This window comes from Hyalella azteca, unplaced genomic scaffold (genome assembly GCF_000764305.2).
Source record: "Hyalella azteca isolate HAZT.00-mixed unplaced genomic scaffold, Hazt_2.0.2 contig5407, whole genome shotgun sequence".
In the NCBI taxonomy this organism is placed as follows: Eukaryota; Metazoa; Arthropoda; class Malacostraca; order Amphipoda; family Hyalellidae; genus Hyalella; species Hyalella azteca.
The window spans coordinates 563,335-583,817 of record NW_025935599.1 but is presented as its reverse complement, the minus strand read 5'-3'; the positions used below and the strand labels follow the sequence as shown (position 1 = coordinate 583,817).

The 20,483-nt window shown below is 38.7% G+C and overlaps 1 protein-coding gene across 1 annotated transcript in view; it reads right to left on the bottom strand.

Moving 5' to 3' along the window:
• Positions 1 to 20,483, bottom strand: part of LOC108682443 (polycystic kidney disease protein 1-like 2) — a 43,554-nt gene that overhangs the window by 9,170 nt on the left and 13,901 nt on the right. The window contains exons 9-25 of the mRNA XM_047880452.1: positions 20,283 to 20,443; positions 19,755 to 19,907; positions 18,947 to 19,124; positions 18,415 to 18,625; positions 17,945 to 18,192; positions 17,388 to 17,520; positions 16,296 to 16,531; positions 15,804 to 15,978; positions 14,072 to 14,241; positions 13,752 to 13,863; positions 13,377 to 13,530; positions 12,708 to 12,807; positions 10,675 to 10,813; positions 10,326 to 10,431; positions 9,548 to 9,666; positions 3,738 to 3,809; positions 2,115 to 2,317 (exon numbers count right to left, since the gene is read on the bottom strand). Of these exons, the coding sequence (XP_047736408.1) occupies positions 2,115 to 2,317; positions 3,738 to 3,809; positions 9,548 to 9,666; positions 10,326 to 10,431; positions 10,675 to 10,813; positions 12,708 to 12,807; positions 13,377 to 13,530; positions 13,752 to 13,863; positions 14,072 to 14,241; positions 15,804 to 15,978; positions 16,296 to 16,531; positions 17,388 to 17,520; positions 17,945 to 18,192; positions 18,415 to 18,625; positions 18,947 to 19,124; positions 19,755 to 19,907; positions 20,283 to 20,443 (2,670 nt within the window). The remainder of the gene's footprint in view (positions 1 to 2,114; positions 2,318 to 3,737; positions 3,810 to 9,547; positions 9,667 to 10,325; positions 10,432 to 10,674; positions 10,814 to 12,707; positions 12,808 to 13,376; positions 13,531 to 13,751; positions 13,864 to 14,071; positions 14,242 to 15,803; positions 15,979 to 16,295; positions 16,532 to 17,387; positions 17,521 to 17,944; positions 18,193 to 18,414; positions 18,626 to 18,946; positions 19,125 to 19,754; positions 19,908 to 20,282; positions 20,444 to 20,483) is intronic.

Below are 20,483 nucleotides of genomic sequence, written 5' to 3'. Positions count from 1 at the left end.
CCAGCAATGTTTTTTCCCTAAAGTATATGCAAATACACGTGGACCAGAATTCTTGCGCCCGGCCAATGCACCTGCGCTAATTTGGCAAAGGAGTAATACCGTTGCTTCTTAGGTAAAAGGCTATATATATTTTTCCTTAGGTTAAATTCCGTAGTTCCTCGATCACTGAACACTGCGGTTCATCACTTCTAGAATATCGCAATTCTACTTGCAAAAATGTTGGTTATTTTACGCGAATATAGAGCCATATAATTACTTTCACAGAGAATACTGTAGCGTCTATACGCACTGACAGCAGCTGCGTCTCGTAGTTTTCTATTTGATACGAGACAAACCTGACATCTTTCTTCTGATAATTGATAAAAATCAAGATAATATTAAACTTCTGTGGAAATCCGGAATAATTGCGAGACGAAATAAAACGTCCTAGGCAAAATAATAACTTTACAGTATCGTGAAATTTAAATTATAAAACGGGTCATAACGGGATAAACCAGGTAATTACTAATTTTGCATCCAAATTACGAATTTTTTCAGTAATTTCTTATGAACATTAGTAACATTTCATAAGTTTGACACAAGGGGGTAATTTGTGGCACATAATAAAAATGCTAACTTCTAAAACTGGCCGACACTATTTTTACCGGCCAATATCTTTAAGCACAGTAGGCGACAAGTAATTCACAGCATTTCCTCATCTGTGGTGGCTTCTTTGTCGTTAAAAGATATAAAAACTGATTGCTAGAATACCGTTCAGCCCAATTTCAGAAGTCACGTGTAAAGTTCACCAATCAATCACTTCAGTTACAGCACTACCTGAAAACTAGTCGCACTAATTCATAGTACTAAAAATTAATGCAAGTAGATATTGTCAGTGACGAAGGTTTAAGTTCGTAATTAAAAGTATATAACAAGTGGCTTACAATTGTTCCGAAGTAAATTAATTTTTTAAGTGTAGGGATATCAATGACAACAATTATAAACCTTATAGATTTCAATAAATAACATATAGGAAAAATATATATATATATATATATATTAGTATCATAAGGCAGAATAAGCTTGTTTCAACACGGGTGGTTAATGGCCGGAGAATTCGTCAATTTAAATTTTCAGGGTCGAACAATATTCTTCAGATGACATTAGTTGATCAAAATGCAGGTTCAAGGGAGTAATATCACTTTATTAACGACGTTTCGAATTAAAATTAAAAATAATATATATATATATATTATTTTGACATACAATATAAACGACGGCAGACTCTGAGACCATCACTGACACGAGCTGATATGCCATTACGACATTGTTTGGATCGTGCACCGAACTCGTTAGATCCGCGTTAGGCGCGATTATTTGAAGTGTATCAAATTATTAAATTATTTTATTTGAAGTGTATCAAATTATTATTATTTGTGAGGGACAATGACAGCAGCGCCATTATTCTGCCAGCCCAGAAGTAGGGCCATTAATTAAACTAGCAGTCTGGGTAAATGGCATCGAGAACTTATCGTGTTAATTCTTAAACCGAGCGTTCGGCATGCATCACCTTATCTCTAATCTCTCTTCATAATCGTGTTGGGATATTACGTGAGCATGAAATTCAGTTTTATGTCGTGGAATCACAATTAAGGCCCACGAAACAGGATGAAAAATTGGACCAATAAATAAATTTTATGCTTTATATTTGAGTCATTTAAATTTACTCAAAAAAATACATTTTTTTGCAAAGTTCGAAATAGTATTTTAAGGAAGTTCGGTTTCAGATGTGATTGCCATTAAATTAAATCAAAAATTAGTTTAAATTTAGTTAGTTAAAAAGTTTAAATTAAATTAGTTTAAAGTTTAGTTAAAGTAAAGTAGCGGTTTAGTTAAGTAAAGTTAGCATTAGTTTAAATTAAAATACTTGCCGTACTTTTCAAGAGCTTTCCATTTTTCGATGAATAGTATTGACCGGAGTCGAGCCGGGCCAACATGTTAGTTATAGAGAAAAACTCATATCCACAAAAACAATACTCAACGAACATTAATTTAAAAAAAAACACGAAAATTCATCTACCCTCTGCACCCTTCTAACCACACTTGTACACTATTAGGTTAATTTCATGACTTACGTATACGAGTCCGGTCATGAACGCCAGAAGCTCATACTGATTTTTCTCCTTTGCGATCTCCTCTTTAGTGGAGGCAAAAGCTTCGCCCATAATACTGAAGAACATGTTCAGTACGATGAACGACATGAGCAAAATGAACACGAGGTAGAAAATCACGCCGAAGTATCCGTTCTGGTGCAGCATCTCCTTCATGTCGATGCTGCCTGAATACAGCCAGGTTGAACAGACAAAGAGGCGTGTCATTAAACAATGTTAGCAAAGAAATCATGAGATGATATATGGATAAAACCGAAAAAACGTCAATTACGACGTCTAGTAATTAAAAACAATCAAACGAAACAATTCTTCGAATTATAATAAATGTGATTCAATTTATTAAATAATCCTTACAATTAATTTACAGTGCCAACAGAAGAAAACTTGTTAATATTTAGCTCAAATCGACCCCTGTTTTCTACTGTAAATTTAGTAAAGTTCTAATATATAACCAGACACGATCACTCGCCTGATGTGATAATGAAAAAATCGGATGTTCCCCACGGTGAAAAAAATCTCAATGCCCAATTTGCATCATAATTACATAATTATCATGTGCTTACATAGCTAATGAGTTGATTAAAGTGAACACTTGAAGATTTCGTCTAATTCAATCGATAAAATGCTGATCGATACGATAGCCACGGGCGTACACCACTTCACAAATGCAAATAATTTTAAGAAATACCATCATGTTTTATATGCATCCTGCATCATCATAAGTAGTCATAATTTGTCCAATAAAATATTACAAATGATTTTGAGCCAATTTTCTTCACATTGAATGCAGGCAAAATGTATTTTTGAATGCTATTTCAAATAAATTAGATATAAGCGGACTTCAGCCTTTATAGCGTGTAGTGGTCGAATATAATTTTTGTGATGTACCAATTCTTTCTCAATATGGACATCATTATTGGTTTTAAACGTGCCTTGACTGTAAAATTTGACGCTTAGCACTAAATGACTACTTGCAAGGCAACGAATCAAATGAATGAAGCAGGATCGAATAACTTGGAGAAAAACACGAAAAAATTCCAATTTGAGTCTCATGTTAAATAAATAATTGAGTTTAATGATAAAATAAGTGACGTTCTGGTTAATGATGAAATAGATTGAGAGTCAGATGTAATAAATAAGGTTATGGGTATAATTATTCATTTGTGAGAGTGGTTATTAGCGATAATAATTAAAGTCTTCGTAAGTAACAATTAACTGGAACGCAAATGAGGAAGAAAATAAATATTAATTAATAAGATTGAGAGTGCAATAATCAAAGTTCTGTTACCATAGTTTAGTTAATTGATAAGAATAAGTAAGTATGATTCGGGATAGGTCAAGAAATATTTAGGTATAATATACTGATAAAAAATTAAGTAAAGGTTATGAGTAACAGAAAGCGAAGGTCGCAAGAAGTATAAGGAAAATGCAACAGGGTGTGATTGAATTGGCTACCCAAAGTGAGGGTAAGAAGCTAAAATGTGTATGGCGCAATAAGGTAAATAGATTACATTAGATTACATTAGATTACAATAGAATAGATTACATTAGATTACAAGAGAATAGATTACATTAATCTATTCTCACCAAGTAGATGGCCGACCATACTCTCCATGGTGGTAACGAACCCCTTGTATATCTGCATGTTCGCGCTGAAAGCTGTAGGAATCTCAGGTAAATGCAAATTATATTATTATCAGTTGCTGCAGACGCGATCACAGGTTAATTCAGCTGTGAAAAATAGTTGGCGTAAAAGAATCATATAACTTAATACAGTGTTAATAACAGCTGAGACTGAACCAATCCTAATTCAATGTTTTGTAAATACGTAAGCAGTTAATGTCGGACAGATTAGGAGTAATGTTGAAGAAATTATCAATTCATATCGATGATTTTACGAGAGCGTATATTAAAGTGCGTATACACGGGGACAGCATTCGCTGCGAGTATTGGCTGCCGGTTCTTCACAATTCAAATGTTGTGCTGATATCTTCCTCAGATGAAAATAGCTGATGCAAGAACGTCTGAAGCAATTCAGGGGTCATACTTTCAAAACTCGCAAAGTGAACGTAAGTACTTACGCTCTATTTTCTTATCTATGATTAAGTGAACGTAAGTACTTACGCTCTATTTTCTTGTCTATGATTGGTGGATTTTGCTTGAAAGGCCGTCAATGATTGGCTGATGAACTTACGATCTCTTAACTTTTTTTGAAAGTATAGGCCCTGGTACCCCTAACTCAGTNGCTCCTCCCATGACATATTCACATGCTCAAAGTAAACCACCATACAGCCAAATACCAGCCTTACCTCATCACTTGCACCGCCTCTTTTCATTTACACAGCCAATGAGGTATGTTTAGGTCCGACCAGGTTGGATTATGAATCAGAGTCGAAGTATCTGTGAAGATTGGTTTCTGTGTGATGTTATATTCAGAGAAGTTGGGCATAATGGCCCTATATTCCGAGAAGCTCAGTACAATCAAGTTGTGGACTTATAACGTTTTGGATTTTTGAAATGGAATGCAAAAACAAATAATATGGCACCGAAATTCACCATATCTTCATAAAGGAAAACGTATCGAAAATCCTAGAAATTAGTGCAATTAGTTAATAATCCAAAATTTACAGTCAATAAAGACAAATCACTGTAAAAAAAAACGCCACAGCAAACTGTCTGATCTGTTTTACGATCTCAAGAGGATACGAAATGAGTGCTACATTCAAAGCTAGGCTTCTGTTAGAAATTATAAGGTCGAAATCACGAGCTGATATGCCATTACGACATTGTTTGGATCGTGCACCGAACTCGTTAGATCCGCGTTAGGCGCGATTATTTGAAGTGTATCAAATTATTATTATTTGCGAGGGACAATGACAGCAGCGCCATTATTCTGCCAGCCCAGAAGTAGGGCCATTAATTAAACTAGCAATCTGGGTAAATGGCATCGAAAATTTATCATGTTAATTCTTAAACCGAGCGTTCGGCATGTCTCATCTTATCTCGAATCTCTCTTCATAATCGTGTGGGGATATTACGTGAGCATGAAATTCAATTTTATGTCTTGGAATCACAATTAAGGCGCCACGAAACGTGAAGGAGAATTGGACCAATAAATAAATTTTATGCTTTATATTTGAGGCATTTAAATTTACTCAAAAAAATAAAAACAAATTTTTTTGCGAAGTTCGAAATAGTATTTTAAGGGAGTTCGGTTTCAGATTAAATTGCCATTTTTAAAATAAAATACTTGCCGTACTTTCCAAGAGCTTTCCATTTTTCGATGAATAGTATTGACCGGAGTCGAGCCGGGCCAACATGTTAGTTATTGAGAAAAACTCATGTCCACAAAAACAATACTCATTAGGTTAATTAATTGTACCTCATTAGGTTAATTTCATGACTTACATATACGAGTCCGGTCATGAACGCCAGAAGCTCATACTGATTTTTCTCCTTTGCGATCTCCTCTTTGGTGGAGGCAAAAGCTTCGCCCATAATACTGAAGAACATGTTCAGTACGATGAACGACATGAGCAGGATGAACACGAGGTAGAAAATCACGCCGAAGTATCCGTTCTGGTGCAGCATCTCCTTCATGTCGATGCTGCCTGAATACAGTCAGCCAGGTTGGACATACAGACAAAGAGACGTGTCATTAAACAATGTTAACAAAGAAATCATGAGATTATAAATGGATAAAACCGAAAAAATTCAATTCTTCAAAAACCTGCAATCAATATGTAATTCAAACTTTCAAACAGCCCAAACGTTTCTTCGAATAATAACAAATGTAATTCAATTTAAATAATTACTAATAATAATAATAACTACTACAATAATTACTACAAAAAATTGTAATTCAATTTAAATAATTATTACAATCAATTTACGGGGCCAACAGACGAAAACTTGTTGAAAACTTGACCGCAAAAGAATGTTGTGATTGAACATATGTATATTTTCTGTTGCACCAATTATTTCTCAGTATATGGACATCATTATATGGGTTATAAACGTGCTCTGCCTGTAAAATTTAACGCTTAACATTAAATGCCTACTTGCAAGATAATACATTAAATAAATTAAGCAAGAATAACTTAGACGTCTCAGTGGAAAACCCGGAAAGGTCCAATTTGAGTCTCCCAGGGTTGCAGCGTACATCGTAGGTTGAGTCTCAGGGTTGCATCGTAACTTTTAGTTTTTAGAATCCCATGTCAGATTAGTAGAGTTTAAACTTCATGAATGGGATATAGACTTACAACACTAATTGTGTGTGAGTTACTACTACCTAAAATTGGGAAGAAAGAAAGGTGGCTAAAACTGCACTAATACTTATAGGGGAGAATCAAAAGAAAGTAGACGAAATTAGGCGTCATAGACATCATTGGTATAGAATAGAATATAATATAATATAATTGAGTTGAGTTCTGGCAGTGATCGAGGACGCACGTAGTGTTTGCGGGTCCCAACATTCTCACTTTTTACTATGCCGGTTTGACTTATCTCGCGAATTTTGTACCGAAACGATTTCAGTGAAAGGTTCAATTTTAGTGCAGTTCAATCAAAATTGTGCGAATAGTGAGAAAAACGGCTAGTACAAGTGTTTTATTCCCGACAAATTCTAGTGCAAGAAACGAGGGCAAGTTTTTGAAACCCTCGGCGACCGCCTGTAACCGGAGAACAATCGGTGCCTTGACTACGCTCAAGCCTCGCCTTCCTATACCCTCCCCACCCTCTTGGCCCCTACACCTACCCCTCTCCACCCGCCTTACGCGTTGATACCTTGATTCCCCCACCACACCTCTGTCTTTCCCTCGCCAGCTGCAGCTCAGCTGTTTTTCCAGCCTTAATTTTCGAGGGAACTTTACTATACCCAACTCAACTCAGTCGTATGTTTCTCCGTCCTTTTCTGTATTTTTCTCCGTTCAAGAGATCTAGTTCGTGCATTTAATAATGGCTGGACAGAAAATAAAAAAGATAGTCGAAAAGCCCTCAACGGCCTCTAGAGAAAAGCCATCTACGGCCTCTAGAATAAAAAATAAAACCAAATCAGCCCAGCTAGTTTCTTGTCTATGATTGGTGGATTTTGCTTGAAAGGCCGTCAATGATTGGCTGATGAACTTACGATCTCTTAACTTTTTTTTGAAAGTATAGGCCCGGGTTGTTTATGAACTTTGAAGTAACGCCAGTTTGACTGCAGCAGCCGTTGTGTGTGTATTCTATTTAAGGCAAATGCTTCTAATGTTATGAACTATGTCTTGTCACAACGACGACGGATCTAAGAACGTCAAGAGGGGTTCAGTTGATATCGAAATGTTCTTATGGATATTCCAAATTACGATCTACTGCGGAATGTACGTCACGATGACTACTCCAACAAAAACAATTGACAAATTGCTGTTTTGAAACTTGAACGAGACATTATTAGGTCTCTGAACAACACTTTCCGGTGATCTACAAAGTTTTTCATCTCCTCAGCAAGAGTGGCAACTATGCCACCAACTGCTCTATCAAAAGCTTCATCAAACTCGCCATTGCCGTCACATTCCATAGTCCACGGTTTCCGTCGTGCCCAAGCCTCACTCAACGGCTTCTAACGCACACACTGACGCTTGCTGATGTAAAAATACAGTTAAACAAATACTTTCCCAGTGTATACTATTTCAGCCCGCAAAACTGGGAATGTGAAGTTATTGCGGTGAATAAATACTCCTGCTACTATTATCCCATGTAAAGCACCTTTACAAATACAGGCAAACTTCGCTCAATTTCGAATTATTAACATTTCAAACCTGTGTGACAGTAAAAGACCAACATACTTCCACCATTAACTAGGCTGACATATTATGTTTTTCATAAAAAACAAACAAATATAGTAAATGTTCGACCACACTTGAGCCTTTATCTTACTCAAACCAATAATTTTAACGCCACGATAGGCGTTTTTCACAGCAAAGAAATGCTGATACCCAGCACATATCATAATCTGATGGTGATTCACAACAGTTGCCACGCGTCATCCGCTTGGTCCCGCCATTAACTTTAAACTGCACACTCACAGAACTCGCTTGTTATTGATGCATTTAAATCTTTATCGGGTAAAATCACACATAATTTCTTTAAATCTCCTCCCTAAAAGACCCACAACAGCCTCCAGTTTGTGTTCGAAGTTACTTTATCATGTTTACGCCACTTATCTGACTAGCTATAAAGCAAGTAAAAATTTCGAAATGTTCATCACCAATCAGTTACTCGAATGAAACTTTAAAAAATGCCCCGTAAATGGAAAGACGACAGCAAAAAATGAAAGGTAAAGGATTTCTAATTTCGTTCTCCCAGTTAGAGGTGCCACCTAATCGGGAAATGTAACCACCAAACAACGTTAGTTTTCAGGAAGCTAGCTTGACACCGTCAGTCATGAAATATATCTCGTTGAATCTTTCCGGCAAGAACTATAATATTTCTGAGGTCATTGAATTATTTTCAGATTGAAATAGTAATATCGACGAATATCCAATCAATTAACATACAAAATGTCAGCAGCATGAAGTTATAACCAAATATTCCAAAAACATCGACACTTATAGTGATATTGCTATTGCGAGGAAGAAAAATCTCGCTTAATGATTCTAAATTACAAGGCGAAAAAATTAGTCCTATTTTCTTGTCACGAATTTATGGCACATTATTAGACAAAACATCAGAGCATATCGAAATTCTTCAATTCGTTTTATAAAATATAACCATTTATCTCTCTGGAAAGTATTCATAGGGCTTAAAATTCTCTTTAACTGCTTGCAATATGCTCCTTTAAGGTTCTTAAGGAATAAATAAAAAATTCACAATCCCGGAAATTATTCATTTCATTAAAAACTTGAATACTAACTTTGAATGAACACTTCACTTTGAATTAGTAAGAACTGCACGAATGTGATGCGCAAGATTGCTCCACAATTTATCCCCACTTATTGCTCCACAATTTATCCCCACTTATTGCTCCACAATTTATCCCCACTTATTGCTCCACAATTTATCCCCACTTATTGCTCCACACTTTATCCCCACTTACTGCTCCACACTTTATCCCCACTTACTGCTCCACAATTTATCCCCACTTACAGCTCCACAATTTATCCCCACTTATTGCTCCACAATTTATCCCCACTTACAGCTCCACAATTTATCCCCACTTATTGCTCCACAATTTATCCCCACTTACTGCTCCACACTTCATCCCCACTTATTGCTCCACACTTTATCCCCGCTTATTGCTCCACAATTTATCCCCACTTATTGCTCCACAATTTATGCCCACTTATTGCTCCACAATTTATGCCCACTTATTGCTCCACAATCACCTTACCAAATTACCTTACCACAATTACCTTACTTACCAATGTACGCGAACTGCACGAAGGCCATGAATGTGATGAAGAACGTGAACGAGAACGCAGCGAGGTCCGTAGAGCAGGTGCGCAGCGTGCGAGCCAGCATCGACATGCGTACGTTGAACCTGACAACAAATTCTGCTCTGTTTTATCTCCCTTTGAAATTATCTATTTCAAAGGGAGATAGATATCTATTTTAGATCTCCCTATCTATCTATTTTATCTCTCCCTTCCTTTGTCTCTCTGCTCTATTTTATCTCTCTTTGAAATGCATTATAGTTGTAGGGAACGAGCTCTTTTTATGGATTAAAAAATTAGATTGAGCAAAGAATATTTCGTTATTTTAATTGTAATTTAATATAAAAATAAATTTTGAAAAGCCATCCGGCGATTCAGCATTTGATTGAGCCACAATAAAGCAATGAGCCACACTAAAGCAATCTATGAATGCGATGAATGAGTTATGACTAAGCCCTCACACTTTTATTAACTATTATTTCAACTATTATTTAAATACTGAGGCCCTCACACTTCTTCGTGTCTTCACCCTGGAAAATTTCAACTATTATTTAAATACTGTGTGAGTTATGACTAAGCCGTCACACTTTTATTCAAATATTATTTCAACTATTATTTAAATACTGAGGCGATTCAGCATTTGATTTCATGAGCCACACTAAAGCAATCAATAAATGCCCGATGAATGAGTTATGACTAAGCCCTCACACGTTTATTCAACTATTATTTCAAGTATTATTTAATACTGAGGCATCGCCCGACTCACCGTAGCAGGTTCAGGCACTCCAAGATGCTGATGAAGCACACGAACGCTATGAGGTAGATGAATGTTTCGTTCCACAGCGCCAAGCGCTGGAAGTTCATGAATTCCCCTGAATATTTGGGTATGCAAATTAGAAAATATGCGAGTTTTTTAACTGACATTCAGAGGCAAACATATCAAGCGAAGGAAAAATTTTTGTGTTACTTAATCAACTCGGTAGAAAACAATGAGCCTTTCTAAAAAAAATCCAGAAATTGTTCCAAAAATTGTTCCATCTTCAATGGAGTGGAGTTCCATCAAAATATCATTGGACAAAATTTGGATTTCAATGTAAATGCAGCTACTAACGTACCACTCCGGTTTGCAATGTCTCCTAAGGAAAGAGCGACGTAAGCGTTCTTCATGGCGTACATGACGACGGCCGTGATGCTTAAAGCCACTTTTACAAGCTCCATCACATTCCAGAAGCTCCTAAAGAAACTTTTGCCAACCTGTAAGCAATGAAAGTTACTGTAATATACTAAAGGAAGGGGTTCCAGTCGATCCACTGTAGAGGACCAGCCTTTGGCCTCGCTTGAAACGCTCAGCGTTTTGTTGTACGCAGACCCACTTCTCCAACATGATTGAAGATGAGTATGATATGCTTCTTTCTTTGGGCGCAGGGACTAATAAGTAGCCGTGTTTCAATCTGAACCATCATTAGCTGGCTCTTTTAGCTCAAAATAGCTGCCGTTTCCTTAAATCTATTATTAAATTGAATTTCACTGTTCTATTAAAATATGTTGATGTCTGTGTCTTACCAGTAATTAGAACCTTAACTCGGTCTATGGTACTGTGGTCATTTCAGTTTATTTCCTTTTATTTATAATCTTCGTGTAAGGTAACTTTTATCTCTCAAATTTGAAATATATTATGCGCCCTTTACGTAAATTGATTATAATCCTTGTACTATGGGACCCGCGGGCGGAAAAGCTGAAGACTTATAAATTTATAATTTATAAATTATTAATTTATTAATTAATTTATTAATTATAATGTTATGCACAAATAAGAGCCATATATGGCAAAAATAATGATTTTTGAACGCCTAAACGGTCGTTTAGACGAAAAACGTGAACTTATTTTGCCAACAGATATAAGCTTATAAAAATAATCTAACATGCCATCACTAAACCACCGTTCCACTTCTCCACCTTCATCAGCTTCGGCACTTTCCAGGAGCTACTTTGGCATCTTCTCCTGCTGGTGGTAGTAGAAAACTGAGTTATTTTGGAGGAATAGAATCAATAGCGTTTATTTATTATGGATACGCATTCAGCGGTAAATTCGCAATAGCGAGGATTTGAGAACAGTTTTCCTCGAATATGGCATTGCTACTTTAGTTACGTATGTAGCACTCCTCTTTTGGCAGCTGTCCAGTTTCCTTTATATCCCAAGAAGAAGCGCACAAGTTGTGTGCAGGCCTTGTCCTGCATGTCATGCAACTGGGTCCTAGAATGCTTGAAAAATTTCTCAAGGTGAATATCTTGAATAAAACGTGTGCTTGTTCAATAAACAAGTTAATTTTTAACCTTATTATTCGGATACCTTTCTGTTCCTTGACGGACTTCAGCTTCGGGATTATTGCTCAAGAGATTCAAGCATGACAAAGAACGAAAGTTATAAAATTTGCGGCAGGAAGACTAACAAAGACATGACACAAACGACATACTGTAACCAATTATATTTTCTTTATATGAGTCATTCCATCACCAATTTCTCTGAGTTTGTTCTAGGAATTCAATAACGCGTTGAATGCGGCGCGACCAGCCGGTGGGTTGCAAGCTCTTTTTTCCGGACAAATTCTGCAATTCAGTTTTTTCAATTGCGCTTGTGGACAAAAATTTATGATGACAGTAATATCTCATTAAATTTCAAAAAGTACGGAAAGAAGGAAAATTTGATTTTTGCACCGGAACCTACAAATTCACAAGTATTATTTTAATAATAGGCCTTTTTATAATTCAATATATTATAATTCAAGCCATATGACCAATTAAGATAGCGGTTTTAAGGCCATCTGCCGAACTCAACGCGTTAATAATTACCAAAAAATTAATCATGGTTGAGCTGTAATTTATTTCCCAGCATGCTGGTCATACTTTGGTCTTTTTGTTTAATATGGTTTAAAATTTGTTATTATTTGAAAATATTTGAGAAGCCCCTTCTAGCTAATTTTGCCTTAATGTTTCTCATAATCCTCCATTGTAACCTTCCTTTATCATTTTTCCCCGATGCCAATTTCCAATATTTCCCAGTGTCTTCCTCCCATTCATCTCCTAGCTTCTCTGACATTTCTTTTCATAAACTACAAGACTTCTCCGTCCGTCCGTGAGCCAACCTCACCTTCTTGATGCTCCTGCTGACCCTGACGAGGAAGATGACTATAAACACCAGCACCGCCACCTCACAGAATACGATCCATGCAGCCCCTGCGCCAACGTAGCTGAGACAGCAGAAAGTTCGTCATAAGCACCAAAGTTATGCCCATGATTGCTTCTCAATTTATCCTCACTTATTGCTCCACAATTTGACTTACCGATGTAGTATAGTATCTTCGGCATTAAAGAATAGGCCTGTATAGGCCTGTCGAACTACAGGAAGGCAATGAATGTGATGAAGAACGTGAAAGACACTTCATATCATCTTCAATTCAATTCGACCTTCAATTGAAGACTGATCACACTTCACCCACGTGGCTTTTATATTTTTGTTATATTATTTTTTGGCAATGCGCCAGGTTATGATTATTATAAATTCAAGCTTTCCCATTTGAATTGCCAGTTATGATGGCTGGTGAACTATTTGCAATTTATCCGAGATCAATACTCCAGTATTGCTGATTATAGCACAGAATGCTCAAGGCTGTTGGAGGAGATTTCTTCGAATTAAAATAGAAGTTTGAAATTCTATAAACAGGCTACATTAATTTTTTGGAAGCTATATATATATAGCTAGTTCTTATAAAATCAATTGATAGTCGTCATGATGAATACTGTGTTGAGGATGAAATACCTGTACAGTTGAAAGCTGGTGATCTGGTAGCTAGATAAAGCGAGGCCGGTGTTGGAGAACTCGGTGAGGAGGCAGACACGAGTGAAGAGGTTCACGTAAACGTTCACCACGCCGAGCTCGATGAACACCGCACGGGTATACTTGTCCAGCCACGCTGAGCATCCAGAAATGATAAGTACACAGTAACCATCATCATCATGAGTGAGAATGTGGATGTTGAAAGTAAATTAGGATCAATTCAAAAAGTTGAAGTCGCATTTGAATAGTTGAATTAAAGGTGAGCAACCAATGGGGGCGTTAAGACGGTAAGTTAGCAAAGAAAACTAGATAGGGCAAATGTAGACAGATTGGTATTTGATAGAGGAATTTTCTCACCTTTTTGTTTGAGATGCTCGACGATGACGTCTACCTGCAGTTTGCTCCCCACGAGGTCCACGACGAATCCTCCTCCCCCGTACGTGTTGAGCCTCCCCACCACCGGGGCACCCTATTCGTAACAAGTCAACTAATAAGGAGATAAGCAATATTGCACTGAACAATTAAAACATATGTGATCAGTTTAGCTGATTTTAAGGTCTCTCAAGCTCAATCTAATCCAAACGATTGAACGTCTTATCTCACTGACTTTGTGTAGCCGATTTTTTTTTTATAGTTTCACTCCGTAGCCTGGTGGATCAAAGAGTTAAAATACTCACTTTAAGTTGTCCCATAGTGCGGTAAGCCCAGGGCGAGTTGAAGGGGGTGGGCGAGCCAGCATTCGGCAGCCACCCCGCCCTGTAACGCCCCCTGTCTTCGGTATCGTCGCTGTATTCAACGTTGCAGTGCTTGCTAACGTTGCCCATTTCCGACTGCGTTTGACACTGATCTGATGAACAGAGGTTGATACGCTTATTATACTTCTTCAGGCGCTACAACAAGTGTACTGTGATCGTTTTGGCAGTTGAGGCATCTCTAGTAGGTGTTGGTGCATTGTCGTGGTGTGTAGGTGTTGGTGCATTGGGTATGGTCTTTGGCGGCGCATTCGGAACACGAGGTAGTGGTGAATGTGCACTATTGGTGTGTAGGATGATTTTCTATTTGGTAACATTTGTAGCATACGAGAAATTATGTGCATATTGTTCTTGTTCGCACTGCGAAGGTGAGATTTTAGTGTTGTATCTATACATGTAAAATTCGTGAGTAAGTATGCGTTGTGCTATTGTAGTGTCTGTGGTTATGATTTTAATAGCCTGCGAGTAGTGTTTGATTTTGATGATGTCCTGTACATATGTATTGTAGCCAGTTCTGATTTCGTGTTTGATTTCATTAGCAGTGTGGCTACCTACAGATCTGTCTAATTGTCCCACATAAATGGTCCGTTTAGGTCGAAGGTCTGGAGCTGTAATGGGTGTCAGGTTGATTTTAAGGAATGGTTCGGTCGTTTTTCTGGAGTCAGTTTTTAAATTTCAGTAACGTCATCTGTCACGACGTGACTGACGTCGTGGAAAATATCTTTGGTCGGTCCGTCGGTATTCTTGAATCAATTATTTTCAGTTGGATGCGGTAAGTCTAGGATCTAGAGCGTTCTGATAAGTTAGATGATGGATTGGATGAGGATGAAGATTGAAATGGTGAAGATAGATGTCTAGATCGTGATGATGATGGTGGGGGGTTACTGCCTCTTGCCTTCTGGGACAAGCCCCGTCGGGTTCGAGGCAGAAGTACCCCTAGAGGAGGGGGCATTAGGGTATGGGGAGGGGGGTGCAAAAAACATGTATTTGAAGGGGTGCAGCCGTATGTACAAAAAATTAGATCAGTACTCACTGCAGTGAGTGACAGAGAGTGCATTTTCTCGTCCGACCGTGAAGTCACGGACAGACAGACGGACGGACGGACATGACGAGCACAATAGCGTCTTTTTTTCATAAATGAGGAATGCGCTAAAAAAGAGTAAAAACAGAGGTACAAAAGGAAGAGTCACTAGTTCCTAGTGACATGCACTAACAGTGAAGAGGATGCTAGATGCAAGTGCGTCACAAGAGAGCACAAAAAGAGAGCACAGCCACTACCACTAATAATGTCTCTAAGTTAGGAAGTAGCCACTTTATCTCAGGATTAGATTGCGAATTGTCGATACAAAAGCAGTGAACCGATCACCATGTCTCGGTGCGGTCAAGCTAAAGCTGACCAATCAGAGCAAGCTGCTTGATTGCTCAAACGACAAGTCATGCTGACTGGTGGCGCAGAAATTCAACGTGTGTGAATCAATTAGTTCCGAAGCACTATCTATTCAGTTCAACACTAGGCATCATTTGTCGCTGTAAAGCTTACTATACTCATATGTGTACTTCCCAACGAACAAATTTAACCATCTTTCTTCCCTTAGTTATTCATTGTAAGAGGGACTCGATATGTATTTATATCCGTGTTACCTACTGCGCAACGTACCTGGCATGACGCGAAGCTGCCGGAGCCGCACCGCGCCTATCCTGAAAGACGCCATGTCGCTCATGAAGGGAGCATTGCGCCATGTGACAAGGTCACCGTTGTACTCCTCCGTCCAGTAAGCGTTCGGCACAAAAGTTTCATTGAGGTAGGTCAGCAGATCTGCCGGCTGCATGTACTGCCACAGAGCAAAACTTAACGTTTATTTGTATATTTATTCAGTAGATGCTCGGCAACTTTCATGGCAGCTCCTTACGCTGCCATTAACTGGGGTCTAGGAAAATAACATAACTTCGGGTATTGAAGTTGGTGGTTCAGCATTGGGCTACGAACTAGGTTAGAAGTTCGTAATCGAAAAAATAGTAAATATGTATGTTTACCAGAATACTTGGTTTCGAATCGTCACTACGTTAATTTTGTATCATTATGCAAAACGATAAAGAATAAACCAGAACCGTAAATCGTGGGTTAGCATTACAAAAGAAAGGCCCTCACCCTTTCGTAGCTATCGGAGTCGTAGTCAACGAACATTTTCTTCATGTTGTCATTGATGAGGAAGGCATTGAAGTTCCTGTTCTGTTGCGCTAGGAACAACAAGAATATCAAGTAGATGGCGTATATCAAGATTTGTTTGATCAGAGATAGCATCTCATTTTCTTGTTTGCGTTTAAGACGAAGTTTTTCCAACTTTTTGCTGTTAACAGGCTTCATTTCAATCCTCTGCCGCGTACCTGTCGGGTACATCGGATGTCAGTGGATGTATGACATAAAATATCATAGTATCAACTAGTCTGTCGCTTGATTTCGTTGCTACAGATGTGAAGGCATCGAAAATTTCATTTTCGTTGCCTCTTCTTTACTTTTACACACGAAAGATGACAAGATTTTTCATGTTCGCCTCTGGTGAACAATTGTTTGAAGTTTATTTTTTTAACGAGCAATAAATCTTTTGCGTACACCTGATTTCTATAACGGCACAAGAGACAACGGTGACACAATATGAGTCAGAGCAAAACCTGCCGTGTTGCTTGATTCCATCCGAAAAAAGTCGTTTCATATACTGTCATAAGAAAGACAAAATGACTGCAAACTAAGGAAAAACTGATCCAAAGCCAGCGACGATGTATACGGCCCACATAGGAAAGACAAAACGACTGCAAACTAAGGAAAAACTGAGCCAAATCCAGCGACTATGTATACGGCCCACATAGGAAAGACAAAACGACTGCAAACTAAGGAAAAACTGATCCAAAGCCAGCGACGATATATACTGCCCGCATAGGAAAGACAAAACGACTACAAACTAAGGTAAAACTGAGCCAAATCCAGCGACGATATATACTGCCCGCATAGGAAAGACAAAACGACTGCAAACTAAGGAAAAACTGAGCCAAATCCAGCGACGATGTATACGGCCCACATAGGAAAGACAAAACGACTGCAAACAAAGGAAAAACTGAGCTAAAGCCAGCGACTATGTATACGGCCCGCATAGGAAAGACAAAACGACTGCAAACTAAGGAAAAACTGAGCCAAAGCCAGCGACGTACGATGTATACTGCCCACAATACTGCCAATGTTACCCACCCTTCCCAGGCATGGCGACGACCAGATCCTCATCCTCGGCTGGCAGGCCGTTGATGCGACGCTCCTCCTCCGTCAGGTCTTCCACGTCAGGCTTCTTCAGTAGAATCGCCGCTACAGCAGCCAGCAGCAGCACCTGCGTCTCGGTTGTTATTCTTCGTACATATTTAATACGTTGTGTGCGTATCGTTATTGTTCGCACTGTGAAGGTGAGATTTTAGTGTTGTACATGAGGATCACCGGTATGAAGTACGTGAAGTACGCCCTGAATACGACATAGCCGCACTTGACGTGTTAAACAATAACAACTACAATATTCACTTGCATAAAGCATGAAAAGATACTTTACGGACAAATTAGATTCCAAAAAGATTTGTACCCGAGAGAATGGTTCCTCGATTACATCCACGAGTTATTTCTAAAAGGTTACGCGAGCTAAATATGCTATGCTATAAAGAGTCCGTACCAGCAGGAGAAGGTATCAGAAGCCAATCCAAACCGGATTGTCGTGAAAAAGGCGAGCACCTTTCTATATAGGTGCTTTCAAAGGCTACACCCACCTTGAGGGGCTGCACAATCATGACGCTCTGGAATACGGAGAGGGACATGGAGATAAGCCACGAGTTGCTCTTATCTTTGCCCCACTGCATGCTGTACGAGAATACGAAGAACGCTGAGGCTCCAATCGCAGCCAGAACCAAACCCCACGCGACGAACACAGTCCACCACGGGAAGGTTTTCTTATTCTTCTTTTTCATCTTCTTGCGCAACAGCTTCTTACTCCTCGTCACTTCGTCGTCATCGGAATCTGGAATTATTGATAAATATTCTTTACATATTATAAGAGAAGTATATGAGAAAGAAATCGAATCCATCAAAATGGTTTTGTTTAAAATGTTTTGCTACTTCAAATAGAAGTTCTTGAAAAGATTGTCATTCGCAGCAGTTTGAGAAAAATTTCAGTTTCTTCTGAAGTGGCAGAAAACAAATAGGCGTTGAAGTCATTTCACCTACACCAAAGAAAGCTCACCTATTTCACTGCTGGTGTATCCCGGATCATAATCTTCTCCGATATTCTCACCACCATTGCCATTACTAATCTTTTGCTGCAGGTGTTCCTGCTGCTGCGCCACCTTCTGCATTAGAGGGTCTGTCTTTGAGGGCTTGGGTCGCGCCTTCCGGAAAATCTGGTCCATAAGAATGGAAGGCGGCAGTACGATCACCGTGCCCATGATGCTCACCTGCTCAGGAGCTACGAACGTGAGCTTGGCAGCCAATCACCGTCTGTTCTTTGAACAAATCAAGCCAATCATAGATATTAATGAACTTATAACAAACAAACTGTAGTGAAAGAAAGGTCAAAGTAAAAATTGTAAACAATATACTAAAGAATAGATATCTTGAAAGAGCAACGCAAGCGTACGGTTATCGCTTACTCCGATTTCGCGATGCATCAAATCATATTTTCCAAAACATTAGAAACTAGTAACTGGTCTAGTGCCTTCAAATTATTTAATAATTTCAGTAATATTCTCGGTCAATCTCATGTTTAGCTTCTTCACCCAGATTTGAAAGCTGGTGATGGTAACGAAGCCGAGCTCAAACTTTGCCGAGTTTGGTGGTTCGGTCTCGTAGAACATGGCGTTGACCACCATGGTGAGGAAGGTGACGCTTACCACCACAGACAACCTTTGCAACCTAGTGTAGGTGCTCTGGTAGGGCCGGACAAACACCGAAATCCTGTATAATTTATAGATAAAACTTGTTAGTTTATGCAAATTTCCCTTCTTGTAACTCGTGCAGCATCTAACCTACAGCAACCACAGGACAACCATTCAAATGTTGATTAGGGATACTAAACAATATATAAATCAAACAGATCGACTCGCAGAGAGGAGCTCTGGTACAACCAAAATACTCATACTAAAAATCCTTTAAATTTGTTAATTTTGCACTGTGCACATGCTTGAATTTTCCGCTTTGAACAAAAAACGGAAGCCGCGTGCAACAACGTTAAAGTTCATGTGTTGTCCGGATATATTATTGCGAGGAAACGCTTATTTGTTACGATCAGGCAATTTGGTACAATCAACTATCGCATAACAATAGTGAGTTTTAAACTGGAGAAGCAGCGATAGTGAAACGAACTACCACTTCAGCGAGATATTTTACAAATTAATCTATTGCAAAGTAAATTGAGGCGTTTACGAAGAATGTTATGTATAGTGTATCATCGTTTCTGTGATTTTGTGCGCTCATCGTTAGACATTACCCTTTATTGCTGCTAGCTAATAATTTCCGGCATTGGGAACCACCGATACAACCCTAATGATATCACCAAAACTTAATACAGACTGTTCGGAATCTCACCAGAGATGCCCGTCAGTAAAGTTCTTCTTGGAGGTGCTAGCGAAGAGGTTGGCAAAGGCGGTTAGGTCCTGAGGAGAAGCGACGCTCACCAGGCGCGAGATCTGTCCATCATCCTCGTCCACCGCCAGCCATTGGTTCACGAGGAAGGCAAACCTGCACAAAAAAAACTATTCGATATACAAGTGAACTTTCAAATAAACGAAACTTAAGGTACACCAGGACGGCAAACTTGTAATTCATTAAACTTGGTTTCACAAGAAAACATAATCTACACAGCACTGAATATTTGTCCATCGTTACCGTGCACCTATACAAAACCTTTGGTTCAATTGATTGCAATTATTACCGGCTTATTCATCACTATTCTTTTACTGGCACTTAATTAAAATGATTACAAATAAGATAAATACAAATAGTGTTGCTCATAAACCGCGCTTATTTACGGACATCTCTTTAAAGAATGTGGAGAACTGTTCAGAGAACAGCAAGATTAGGAGCACAATAAAAGACACGGCAATCTTCACTAACGTTCTGCCAGTTTGTAAGTCAGAGACAGTGATGCGTTCGAGGAACCAGCTCGCGTCGTCGCCCTTGCCGGAATTATCGTGCCACACACGCAGCGTCTGCAAGCGCCCCAGCGGCCGCTCCGTCGTCACCACGTACCTCACCTGGCTGCTCCGTGACAGGTACTGGTGAGGGTAAGTAGGTAGTTAGAAGAGGATGTTGGTA